The 12,923-nt window shown below is 42.8% G+C and overlaps 1 protein-coding gene across 2 annotated transcripts in view; it reads right to left on the reverse strand.

The window, feature by feature from the left end:
* B4GALT5 (beta-1,4-galactosyltransferase 5) overlaps positions 1–12,923 on the reverse strand; it is an 88,221-nt gene that overhangs the window by 19,532 nt on the left and 55,766 nt on the right. For both annotated transcript variants that reach the window (XM_003932696.3, XM_074406640.1), the window contains exon 2: positions 6,869–7,003. In XM_003932696.3, coding sequence (XP_003932745.2) covers positions 6,869–7,003 — 135 coding nt within the window. The remainder of the gene's footprint in view (positions 1–6,868; positions 7,004–12,923) is intronic.

Consider the following 12,923-nt stretch of genomic DNA (forward strand, 5'->3'; position numbering starts at 1 on the left):
CTCACCCTAATTAGTACTCTGGATGAATCTAATCCATGCAATTATTCTCCTTAAGAAAAAAATGAAAAGACCTCACAAGTACTAGAAAATGTGCCTGTGCTTGTGATATGCCCATGTGTGGCAAGAGAAGATGGCTGGAAACAATGGCACAGTCAATACATTCACTAGAAGGCAATGAAATTCCCAAAGGTATCACACTAAGTCTTTTCATAAACAAATCAACAAAAACGAAGATAATCAGCATTCTGGTCAATGACTTACCCACGCCCTAGAGCTAGAACCTAACCAGGAAACTAGAATTTAAAAAACATGAGACAAAAGAAAGTATCTCTAACTCTAATGATTCTACTATTTGGAGTTTGGAGAATCACTTAAACCCAGGAGGTGGAGGTTGCAGTGAGCCAAGATCGTGCCATTGCACTCCAGCCCAGGCAACAAGAGCAAAACTACGTCTCAATAAATAAATAAATAAATAAACACAACTAAATAAAAATTTAAATAACGTCTACTTGGGAAGCCAAGACAGGCAGATCACTTGAGGTCAGGAGTGCAAGACCAGCCTGGCCAATGTGGTGAAACCCTGTCTCTACCAAAAAAAAAACAAAAAAAAAGCCAGGTGTTGTGGTGGGTGCCTGTAATCCCAGCTACTCAGGAGGCTAGGACAGGAGAACCGCTTGAACCCAGGAGGCGGAGGTTGCAATGAGCCAAGATTGCACCACTGCACTCCAGCCTGGGCAACAGGAACAAAACTCTGTCTCAATAAATAAATAAACAAAGCAGTCTACTTTTCAGTAGCAACAGAAGCCTTTTAAAATAAAAGAGAGGAAATTAATTGCTCATGACCTGGCAAAACTATGTGCAATTATGGTGAGGAGCCCTTGTTTTTCTCCACTGCTAGGTGTCCAGTAACAGGTGGGGTTATACCGCATCCCCCTCAGAGTTCCAAACATAACTTCTTACTCTTCTAAAGTATGAAACTACTGAATTAGGAAAATGCTGAGAGAAAAACAAGCCTGTTGAATTTCTATGGCCATTGTTTTACTTTTTAATTTAAATCTCATCTATTTCAAACCCAGACATGTTCTTCTTGAAGGGCAAAGAAGACAGCTGCTTTTACATTTAGAAAACGGGAAAACAAGCCAGGCATGGCAACTCACACCTGTAATCTCTGCATTTTGGGAGGCTGAAGTGAGTGGATCACTGAGGTCAGGAGTCCAAGACCAGCCTGACCAACATTGTGAAACCCTACTTCTACTAAAAATACAAAAAATTAGCCAGGTGTGGTGGCACGCACCTGTAGTCCCAGCTACTCAGGAGGCTGAGGCAGGAGAATCACTTGAACCCAGGAGGTGGGAGTTGAAGTGAGCTGAGATCTTGCCACTGCACTCCAGCCTGGGCAACAGAGTGAGACTTTGTCTCAAAAAAGAAAATGGGAAAACAGGCCAGCTCACACCTATAATCCCAGCACTTTGGGAGGGCCAAGGTGGGTGGATCATCTGAGGTCAGGAGTTCAAGATCAGCCAGACCAACATGGTGAAACCCTGTCTCTCCTAAAAATACAAAAATTAGCTGGGTGTGGTGGCGAGTGCCTATAATCCTAGCTACTCAGGAGGCTGAGGTAGGGGAATCGCTTGAACCTGGGAGGCAGAGGTTGCAGCAAGCCAAGATCATGCCACTGCATTCCAGCCTGGGCGACAGAGCAAGACTCTGTCTCCATAGAAAAAAAAGACAGAGAGAGAGAGAGAGAGAGAGAGAGAGAGAGAGAGAGAGAGAGAGGAGAGAGAAAATGGGAAAACAGACCCATACCTACAGGTTCAAATGACTGCTGATATCATGGGCTTATCGGCCAACATTTCTGTCTAACAGCAGCTGCTTATTCAGCATTGCTTCACACCAGTGGTTCAGCAGCCTTGTGTGCACATTAGAATCATCTAGGAAGCTTTCAAAAATCCTAACACCAGGCCGGGTGTGGTGGCTCATGTAATCCCAGCACTTTGGAAGGCCGAGGTGAGCAGATCACTTGAAGCCAGGAGTTTGAGACCAGCCTGGGCAACATGGTGAAACCTCATCTCTACTAAAAACACAAAAATTAGCCAGGCATGGAGGCACGTGCCTGGTATCCCAGCTACTCAGGAGGCTGTGGCAGGAGAATTACTTGAACCTAGAATGTGGAGGTTGCAGTAAGCCAAGATGGCACCACTGCACTCCAGCCTGGGTGACAGAGCAAGACTATCTCAAAACAAAAACAAAAAAACAAAATCCTAACACCCAGGCTACACCTCAGATCAATTAAATAAGAATCTCTAGCAGTCAGGAATAGACATCAGTACTTTGGAAAGCTCCTCTGGAATTACAACGTATAGCTAAGCTTGGTATTGCTACCCTAATACCTAGAGAGGGTAAAAACCTGCCTTCTCCCTTGTGTTACCAAATCCAGTTGAGAAGGAACTGGAAGCACTGACCAATGGATCCCAGCAAGAATCGCCACTTTCCCCTCCCATTTGAGAAAAGACCAAACACTTGCCTCTCCGCTTGAAAAAAGTATAGAAATTTATATATACTAGAAAGTTGCCATTGGTACAAATATCTGTGAAACAGAAAGAATTAGCATTCTTCAAGAGTTAGTCCACTTAAGGATAACTACCTACTGGGAGGGTCATCAAAGACTAGACTGGACATCTAAAACCAGAGAGAAAGAGGTAAAGATGACCCACTCCACTAATAGCACACAAAGCACACCAGCATGACTTTACTCACTCTGCAGATTCACAATCTCACAAACCAACGGCTTTCAGTGACCACAGGAATCTTCCCCTGGTTACTACTTCAGGCTTATTTCCAGGTTCACAGTCTCCATCCCCAAAAGTCTATTTTCATTCAATAATCACTACTGTTGCTTTTAAACGTAAAGAAAACCAACATTACTTAAATGTTACCCTAAGCTTTTGAACTAAGCTTGGCCTAATGCAGACACCTGAATGTGGGTATGTGCCTCAGCATTATTTAAGCAGGAGAGAGGGCATAGTCCAGGTTACCACCATGAAGCCAACAGTGCTCCAGGCAGAAGTGGCTGGGCCAGAGGTGTCAATCATTTGACTGTCCCAGCAGTGATGGGCCCAGAATACCCTCTCTGACTGTGCTAGGTAGATGACTGCTTTGAAAAGAAGAAGAAGAAGGATAGGTTTTCATTGAATATACTTTCAATGAAATGCCATTTTCTTTTCAGTACAGGTTGGGTATCCCTTATCTGAAATGCTTAGGACCCCAAGTGTTTCAGATTTCTGATATTTTGGGATTTTGGAATATCTGCATTATACTTACCAGTTGATCAACCCAAATCTAAAACTCCAAAATCTGCTCCATTGAGTATTTCCTTTAAGTATCATGTTGGCACTTGAGGTTTTATCGTGCATGGATTCTGGAGCAGTGTGGAGTTGGTAATTTCTGATTTGGGATGCTCAACCTGTACTTACTCGCCAAGGAAGTGATTTTGACACAACAGCTCATCGGGACAGTGACCTCCTTAGAAACACACTACAACACTTAAAACTGGCTTTCTTGGCCGTGCGCAGTGGCTCAAGCCTGTAATCCCAGCACTTTGGGAGGCCAAGGCGGGTAGATCACGAGGTCAAAAGATCGAGACCATCCGGATCAACATGGTGAAACCCCATCTCTACTAAAAATACAAAAAATTAGCTGGGCATGGTGGCGCATGCCTGTAATCCCAGCTACTCAGGAGGCTGAGACAGGAGAATTGCCTGAACCCAGGAGGCGGAGGTTGCGGTGAGCCGAGATGGCGCCATTGCACTCCAGCCTGGGTAACAAGAGCGAAACTCCGTCTCAAAAAAAAACAAACAAACAAACAAAAAAAACTGGCTTTCTTGTTAAATTCGTTCATTTGTGCATACAAAAATAATTTACCAAGTACTTCCTATGTGCAAGGCAGTTTATAAGGTACTAGGGATACAAAGATGACAAAAGGAATGAAGCCATTACTGGGATTCAGAGGGCAGGCCCTGAAGTCACAGAATCAGCAAACCCTAATCCCGCTGCTGCATCAACTTTCATGACTTAGACATGCCTTGTTCCTTTGATCCCTACAATGGGAACATAGTAACTATCTTCTGGGTTCTTGTGAGGAACTACATGTAATCATGTGAGTCAAGTATCCAATCAACAGTAAGAGAGTCCCTGATGGCAAAGACTTCCAATCTAGAAATAAACACATTAAACAAGAAATAGATTGTTCTAGCCAGAGAGATACAAGGAAGGATTATTTGGGTGTTTGATAATTTGCAAATAAAAGCACACCGAGTTCAATACTAATGGATCACTGGATACACCCACGAAGGGTGAAACTCACCTCTGTACTCAGTTTTCGAAGACAACAACTCAAAAAGTAGTGAAATCTTATATTGCCATACCAGCACTGTGTGGAAATGGGGTCCTGCTATATGCCCCTCTTAACTTCTGAGAGAATTGCCAGTACTGCCAAATGCCCAGAGACAGACATTCTAGCATCATCTAACGCTGCAGAACTTTGATATCTGGACTGGACAAATGTCATGAGGGCACAAATGTTCCCCTACTCAGTGCTATGCAGCGAAGAGCGTTCTGGAAGGGCAGTCAGTACTCCCTAGTTTCTTCACCTAACTAGAAGCAGGTTGCAGGGTTTAGGGAAAGAGTCACATGACCAAGCTGCTCCATCTTCCCCAAGATTATATGTACTATGTATGAAAAACGGAAACAGCATAAAATCCTACCTTAACTGACAGAGCCACATACGAGTCAAGTGAGACTGTGTGTGCGAACTGTGTGCAAAACCTACCATCGCAGGCAGGACAGAAACTGCAGGGTTTCCTCTCCCAGGTAAGGTTCAGAGCTCAGGCAACTTCACCCAGTGCGACCACAATTTGTCTAAAAAGCTCTGAAATATCATTCACTTGCTCTTTGCAAACAAGAAAGGAATTATCAAAAGCTTATCAGTGTGCTAACTACAGTCCTCTGTTGCTAAAGCAGACAGCAGAGGAGACTGATCAATTAGGATGTGGTCAGTTCTTTTAAGGAGAGGCAATTCTTTTAAGACAGGCAATGCTTTCTCTTGATTTCCTAAGCACTACGGAATAATTCCAACTTGCAACATTTGCAAAGCAACTGCACATTCCACAGTGAATTTCCAAAAATCTTGTAATTTATTAGAGCAGAAGAGAGGGTCGATTTAGAGGAAGGATTTTTTTTTTTTTTTTAATGTAAATACTTTAAAATATTGGGCTTAGATGAAATCATTAAGAAGCAAGAGGCAGTGGCTCATGCCTATAACCTTAGCACTTTGGGAGGCCAAGGCTGCAGTGAGCCAAGATCATGCCACCACTGCACTCCAGCCTGGGAGACAAAGTGAGATGCTGTCTCTCAAAAAAAAAAAAAAGAAAAAAAAAAGCCAGGTGCAGTGGCTCACACCTATAATCCTAGCACTTTGGGAGGCAAAGGCAGGCAGATCACCTGAAGTCAGGAGTTCGAGACCAGCCTGGCCAACACAGCAAAACCCCGTCTCTACTAAAAATACAAAAATTAGCCAGGTATGGTGGCAGGCACCTGTAATCCCAGCTACTTGGGAGGCTGTGGCAAGAAAATCGCTTGAACCCAGGAGGCAGAGGTCTCAGTGAGCTGACACAGCGCCACTGCACTCCAGCCTGGGCAACAAGAGTGAAACTCCACTTCCAAAAAAAGAGAGAAAAAAAAAAAACACACATGAAAGCATATTAGTCCTCAGTTAAAAAAATAAGAGGCAAATCATGAATGCTTAGTAAAATGAAATCTCAGAATCTACTTTTAAATAAAAACCATCCCTGACTGGACTAGAGAGGCCTCAAAAGAGTCCCATTTAATCGTGTGGAAGTACTTCCTTCCTGTATTCAATTTTTGAAAGAGTTAAAAAGAAAGAGGCTGGGCACAGTGGCTCATGCTATAATACCAGCACTCTGGGAGGCAGAGGCAGGTGGATCACTTGAGGTCAGGAGTTTGAGAGTTTGAGACCAACCTGGCCAACATGACAAAACCCAGTCTCTACTGAAAATACAAAAATTAGCCGGGCATGATGGTGTGTTCCTATAATCCCAGGTACTCAAGAAGCTGAGGCATGAGAATCGCCTGAACAGGGAAGTAGAGGTTGCGGTGAGCCATGATTGCCCATTGCACTCCAGCCTGGACAAGAGCAAAACTCCATCTCAAGAAGAAAAAAAAGTAGTCATCCAGTTGCTCTTACTGTATTCTGCCACAGTTTAAATATGTTTGTCCCCCACTCCAAAACCTAATGCTGAAATCTGATTCCCAATGATGGAGGTGGGGCCTATAGGAGGTCCTTGGGTCACAGAGGCAGATCCCTCAGAAATGGCTTGCTGCTGTTGTGGTAATGAGTGAGTTCTCCTCTATTAGCTCCCACAAGAGCTGCTTGTTAAAAAGAGCCTGGCACTGCCCTCCTCCCACCTGCCACACTGCTTCCTCTCACCATACACACTGGCTTCCCTTCCCCTTCCATCACAAGTGGAAGCAGCCTGAGGCCCTCACCAAAAGCAGACACTGGTGTCACACTTTTGTATAGTCTGCAGAACGATGAGCCAAACAATCCTTTTTCTTTGTGAATTACCCAGCCTCAAGTACTCTTTTATAGCAACACAAACAGACTGAGGCATATTGTTAACAAAAATGAATGAGGATTCATGTGGCAAAAGCTTTTTTAGCAGTAAAGTAAAACTCAGCCAAATTCCTCTTTTACAATGCACTTTTCCCATGGAAAATAATTATTGCAACCAAATTTGCCTCTCTTGGGAGGAGACATTCTAATCAGACCCCCTCTTTACTAAAAATATACCTGAGTCATTTACACTGCTGTTCCTCTTGGCATAAGCACTCCGAAGCACCTGCTCATAAACCTGAGCACCGATTGTTCTCACGTTGTCCCGGATCAGAATGCCTTGAGCTTGCATCATGAAGAGGTAGGTGTTCACTGCAGAAAGCAAAAGGGAAGCAGAAAAAGAGGCAGATTCAGAAGCAATCATTTAAAAAAAATGTACCACATACCTATGGATTATTTTTCTTTTTGGACCTTTAAATCCTCTTTCTGTTCTTTTAAAACCCTACACGGCCATAACTCTGTTTTCCATACCCTTCAGGACACAAACATCCTTTGAGTAGCTAGCTAGCAGGGTTTAGCCAGAAACTGAATTTGAATTTCTGTCAATATTCAGCAGTTCTAGAAAAACCATAAACTTAAAAAAATATATTCCTTCTGGTCTCCAAATACCCTGTCTGTATTCTAGCATTCTGTTCATCAGAAATACCTTCATGAATTAGTTAAAACTTTTTTTTAAAAGCTTCTGCTCTCTTTAAGTTCACCTTCTCAGAATGAGTTCATGGTTCTACACGGAGAAAAAAACCACCGACTCTCTGCCTGCTGGAAGCACTGAAGTCGCAGTCTTATCTCGGCAACATTTCAAAGTGGTAGACTGAGGCTCCAATCACTTACCCTTAGGGGATTTGGAAAGAAAAAGGAGTAACCAAAAAATATTTGCAGTGCTCACTATACACCAAGCCTAGCCCAAAAGTCCAAAGCAATGAGGAGAAAGTATGGTTCAAGGTCAATTAAAACATGCTCTTAACAAATTAGTGGGGCCAGGCACAGTGGTTCACGCCTGTAATCCTACCACTTTGGGAGGCCAAGGTGGGTGGATCACCTAAGGTCAGGAGTTCAAGACCAGCCTGGCCATCATGGTGAAACCCCATCTTTTAAAAAAAAATTTAAAAACGACAACAACAACAAAAACCAAATTAGTGTTCAGATTAACCAGCCAATCTTGTCTTCTTTAGAATGTGATCTCCACTTTCATTTTCCTGAAGTCGCTCTATGATATAAAACTAGAAGGTCACAAACATATTAAGATGTAATTCCCATATTCTACTTGCAAACTTCAGTGCTATACCATCTATTTTCAAGAAACAGTGAGATTTTAAAACTAGTTTCTTGGCTGGGTGCGGTGGCTCAAGCCTGTAATCCCAGCACTTTGGGAGGCCGAGGTGGGTGGATCACGAGGTCGAGAGTTCGAGACCATCCTGGTTGACATGGTGAAACCCTGTCTCTACTAAAAATACAAAAAATTAGCTGGGCATGGTGGCTCGTGCCCGTAATCCCAGCTACTCAGGAGGCTGAGGCAGGAGAATTGCCTGAACCCAGAAGGCAGAGGTTGCGGTGAGCTGAGATCGCGCCATTGCACTCCAGCCTGGGTAACAAGAGCGAAACTCCGTCTCAAAAAAAAAAAAAAAAAAAAAAAAAAAAAAACTAGTTTCTTAACCACACTCTAATTCCCTCAATTTCTCTTCATCATTGTGAAAGGGGGATGTGTTACAGGGGTGAACATTTACAAATCTAAACTCTGTGGGTATATGGGGTGATGCATCTAACCACTTGGCTAACCTCAGGACCAGGCCTCAGTTCCCCCTCCACACTCAATATATCTGGCCTTGGGATGTGGATTCTGGCTCTTTGACAAGACACTTGGTTGACATTATATTTCATCACTATTAAAGCAGTATCCGATACATATTGGGCAGGAAATAATGACTGAATGGAATAAGGACAAAGCTTAGAAGTTAATATATTTCAAGCTAGTGTGTTTGGTGCTTTATACTGGAAATGACAGAGGTGGGGGTGGGTTAGCACAATGTCAAAAACCCCATGTGGCCAACATTAAATAGTTCATGTAATGAGTGAGTCTTTCAAAGGACTGAAATCTTTCAAAGGATTTCAAATAATCTCTAAGGTGTATCTCGAGCCATAAAATAATGAGCAAAAAGGACCAATATTCAGAATACTTTCAGAAATCAGTTTCAAATACGGCCTTGCATTGACTGGGAGACAGCCCTATGCTTAACATCTGGCATGGTCAGAGAATAGATCACATACCGTGTTTATTCTCTAAGTAGCCAGGAAAGATTCTATGGAAAAAAAACAGCTTCAAATTATTAAAAAAGTGTAACTCTGCGAAGTCTCTCAAAGCAAGAGTAACACCTCATTTTCTGTTTCCGGAATATAGCACACTGCCAGTCACAGTAGACAGACAATCTGTAAAACCTGTTAAACCCAAAACTTAAACTTCATCTAATACAAAATTTCTAATTCAGTCCTGTCATCTTTTTTTTCTTTTTAATCATTTGAGCTGAACAGTATGCTCCCACTGCCCTGAAATCTTCCTTTTATCCCCAATATATTACTAAACCAGTTGTCTTCAATAATATAAAAAACAAGTATTTATTTAATTTGCGGTACCTCTGACTTTTTTAAATTAAAAAAACAAACAAGTATTTGTTGAAAATTTCATGTAAAGCTAAATTTTAGTTAGGTGCCACCAAGAATTCACTACCTCCTTTCTTCTGTACTGCAAAGTACCGCAAAGTAAAGTTGCTTAGTCCCTCCTTTAAACACTCTCCATTTCTTAGCTTTGAATCCCAGCCGGAGGATTCCTCTATGGCAGTCATTCTATAACACTACACACCCATCTCTCAGAGTGCTTTTAAGAAGCCTGCTTCCTAGGTCCCACTACAGGGACTGATGCAGCTGGTCCGAGTGGGGCCCATGAATTTGTACTTGTAACAAGCTCGAAGGTGATAAATGGTGCTGGACTAAGGACCACACTTGTATACTCACTGCTCTAGGGAACTCTGGCCACATAATAAATATAAGCAACATTTATTGAGCACTTAATTACATAATTCCTTATCTCATTTAATCCTCATAATTATCCTAAGAGGCAAGTAACACTACCCAATTTACAAACAACTTCTAGGCTTCAGTTTCTCCAATTACCTTCACCAAGGTTAGGTGAGAGCACTGCGATTTGAACCAGGTGGGTCTGTGCGCCTAACCACTAAGCTTTTATACCTTGCTCATCCACGTTGTAGCCACAACCTCTCTCTGAAAGACTTCAAGCACCCACATGGCTTAAATGCTTACTCTTAAGGAAATAGCTCTCACATCTTTATCGCCTGCACAAAGCTGCCAGATGGATCTTTCTTAATTACAGATTTATCCACACTGTTCCTGCTCAAAAGCCTTCTCTGTCTCTTGCCTTCATCCCTGAGCTGCTGCTGCAGCAATGGGTCTGCTCTTTCTGCCGTGCAAATCCTGTTAATCCTTCATACTTCCTGGCGAAGCTTTCAGTGCCATGTCAGTCTTCTTTCTCCAATTTCTGTGCTAGTCTACTATAGACGATCACAACTTTCACGTGTTTACACGTTGACTTAGTTTGCTGTCTCGCATCAGTCTTGTCATTCAACTAATAAATTCACGCAAACCACATACTGTTTTTTCTAATTATCCAAAAGAACTAGCACAATGCTGAAGAAATAAAAACTGAGGGAGTGAAGATTGCCAAATAAAAGGAAATAATCACAAATCCACAACTTGGGATTGGATAGGATTTTAAGGAACACCTGTCAAAACCATCTAATGCTTCCCACTACTGGGGAACTATAACCTCCAAGACCACAGAGCAACAGGGAAAATATAGCCATCAGCAAAGGAAATCTACATTAGCTGGGTCCAAAACATTTCCCAGTCACTTTTTTTTTTTTTACAGAGTCTCACTCTGTTGCCCAGGCTGGAGAGCAGTGACACAATCTTGGGTCACTGCAACCTCCGCCTTCCAGATTCAAAAGATTCTTGTGTCTCAGCCTCCTGAGTAGCTGGAAATAGAAGTGCATGCCACCACGCCTGGCTAATTTTTCTATTTTTCTTAGAGACGGGGTTTCACCATGTTGGCCAGGCTGGCCCAGTCACTTTTTCCCACTGGTTCTCTCTCAGCCCTCCCCAGCCACCTACTTCCCGTCAGGCCCCTTCTATGTGTGCTCCTCCCATGGTATCTTCACAACTTCACCCCACATCCTGGCTGCTGTCTCTGAATACTGACCCAGTTGTCTGCACTTGACAAAGGGTGGTGACCACACTAAGAGTGGTCCAGGTGCAGTAGAATGAGCCTAGAAACACACAAACCACCAGCAGCTTTGTTCCATCTGTTACCAAAGATCTGTCAAAGCAAGCCCCTTTTTTTGGAGACTCACAATGCACAGTAACTCAAGGCCCAGAAATTCCCAGAAGAGAGCTGTTTAGTTATGTAGCCTGCCATTTCCCAAACCAGCATATCAAGTGAGTCTCTGCAGCACTTACTTTGGGAAATTCAGTTTGGGATATTTCTATGAATAGAGTTTTTAAAACTTCCATTACATGGTTAGGTAATCAATCTTTGCTGAATGTTGTTAGTAAACAGCAGTGATACCCTATTACCAATTCATATTAAGCTTGCTAGAGGCAAAATTCCCTTTATCTATTAGAGATGCTAAACTGCCCTTCTCCTGTGCAGTGCTCATGCAGTTGGTTATATATATCAAACTGTCAGACCTTTCAGGTGTCTCTATTAAAAGTGTTGTTACTGGCTGGGGGAAGTGGCTCACAACTGTAATCCCAGCACTTTGGGAGGCAGAGGCAGGAGGATCACTTGAGGCCAGGAGTTCAAGACCAGTCTGGGCAATACAGCAAAACCCCATCTCTACAAAAATAAATTTTGAAAATACTAGCCAAGTGTGGTAACGGGCACCTGTAGTCCCAGCTACTCACCCAGGAGATCAACGCTACAGTGAACCCTAATTGTGCCACTGCACTCCAGCCTGGGCAACAGTGAGACGCTGTCTGGTTAACAACGAAAAAGCAATCTTCTTAATAAATTTAGCCGATGGCTCTTGCCTACACTAGGAAGTACATATGCATACACATGTTGGTTTCGATCTAAATTATCTCATTTAAAATTCTTATCTCTGTGAAGTTGATATCATCTGGAGTGTTTATTTTAGATAAGGAAGTTAAGTGGTGGGGTGGGGATAGTTTGCCCAAGGTCATATGGTTAGTGGAGTCAAAATCAGAGAGGTGAACTGAGGTGTTGTACACATTTTGATGAGCTTTACTTTGTTTTCTTTTTTTCTGTTTTTGGAGACACAGTCTTGGTCTGTCACTGAGGCTGGAGTGCAGCAGTTTGATCCTGGCTCACTACAACCTCCACTTCCCGGGTTCAAGCGATTCTCCTGCCTCAGCCTTCTCAGTAGCTGGGATTACAGGAATCTGCCATCACGCCCAGCTAATTTTTGTATTTTTGTAGAGACGGAATTTTACCAAGTTGGCCAGGCTGGTCTTGAACTCCTGACCTCAGGTGATCCACCTGCCTTGGCCTCCCAAAGTGCTGGGATTATGGGCGTGAGCCGCCAATTTTGGAAATTCTGAAAGCAGTACTCTCCAATAACATGGTCCTGAGCAATAGTAGCTGAATCACAGTTAAAAAAAACAATTTTAGGTTGGTTTACAGTGGTTAAATCCTCCATTGTTTCAATGAGTCTCTACTGAGCATCTCCTTTACTGTGTGCTTTTTAGGCACAGTACGAGGGCGCTGGAGGCTAAGCATGTGCATAAGGCAACGCTGAATAGTACAGACAAAATTTAACAAATTACAATGCAGTGTGGTAAATGTGAAGACAACATTTAACACAAGTCCACACTTACTAATAATTTGTTTTACATCTTCATGAGACAATGCAATTATTATCCAGCCCCATTATCTAGGAGGTGGGATCTCTTATATGTAATAACCATAGTTCGGTTGAGAAAAATAAGCCCCATTCAGGTCTATACAATTAGAAATTTCCATCCAGATGCCACTGTTAGCAGCCTTGGGCCATGGTTTAACTGGACAGTTTCTGGGAGCAAAGGATTAGGTCTCCCGCCCTTCAGCCACCCCTAGGCCACACCACAGGGCCTTTCTTCCTCTCTGTCTCTTGATTCTAACAAGACCTTCTCCTTTCTCACTGATCCTTAATGTGTATCCTTAATG

This window comes from Saimiri boliviensis, chromosome 9 (assembly GCF_048565385.1).
Source record: "Saimiri boliviensis isolate mSaiBol1 chromosome 9, mSaiBol1.pri, whole genome shotgun sequence".
Taxonomy (NCBI): domain Eukaryota; kingdom Metazoa; phylum Chordata; class Mammalia; order Primates; family Cebidae; genus Saimiri; species Saimiri boliviensis.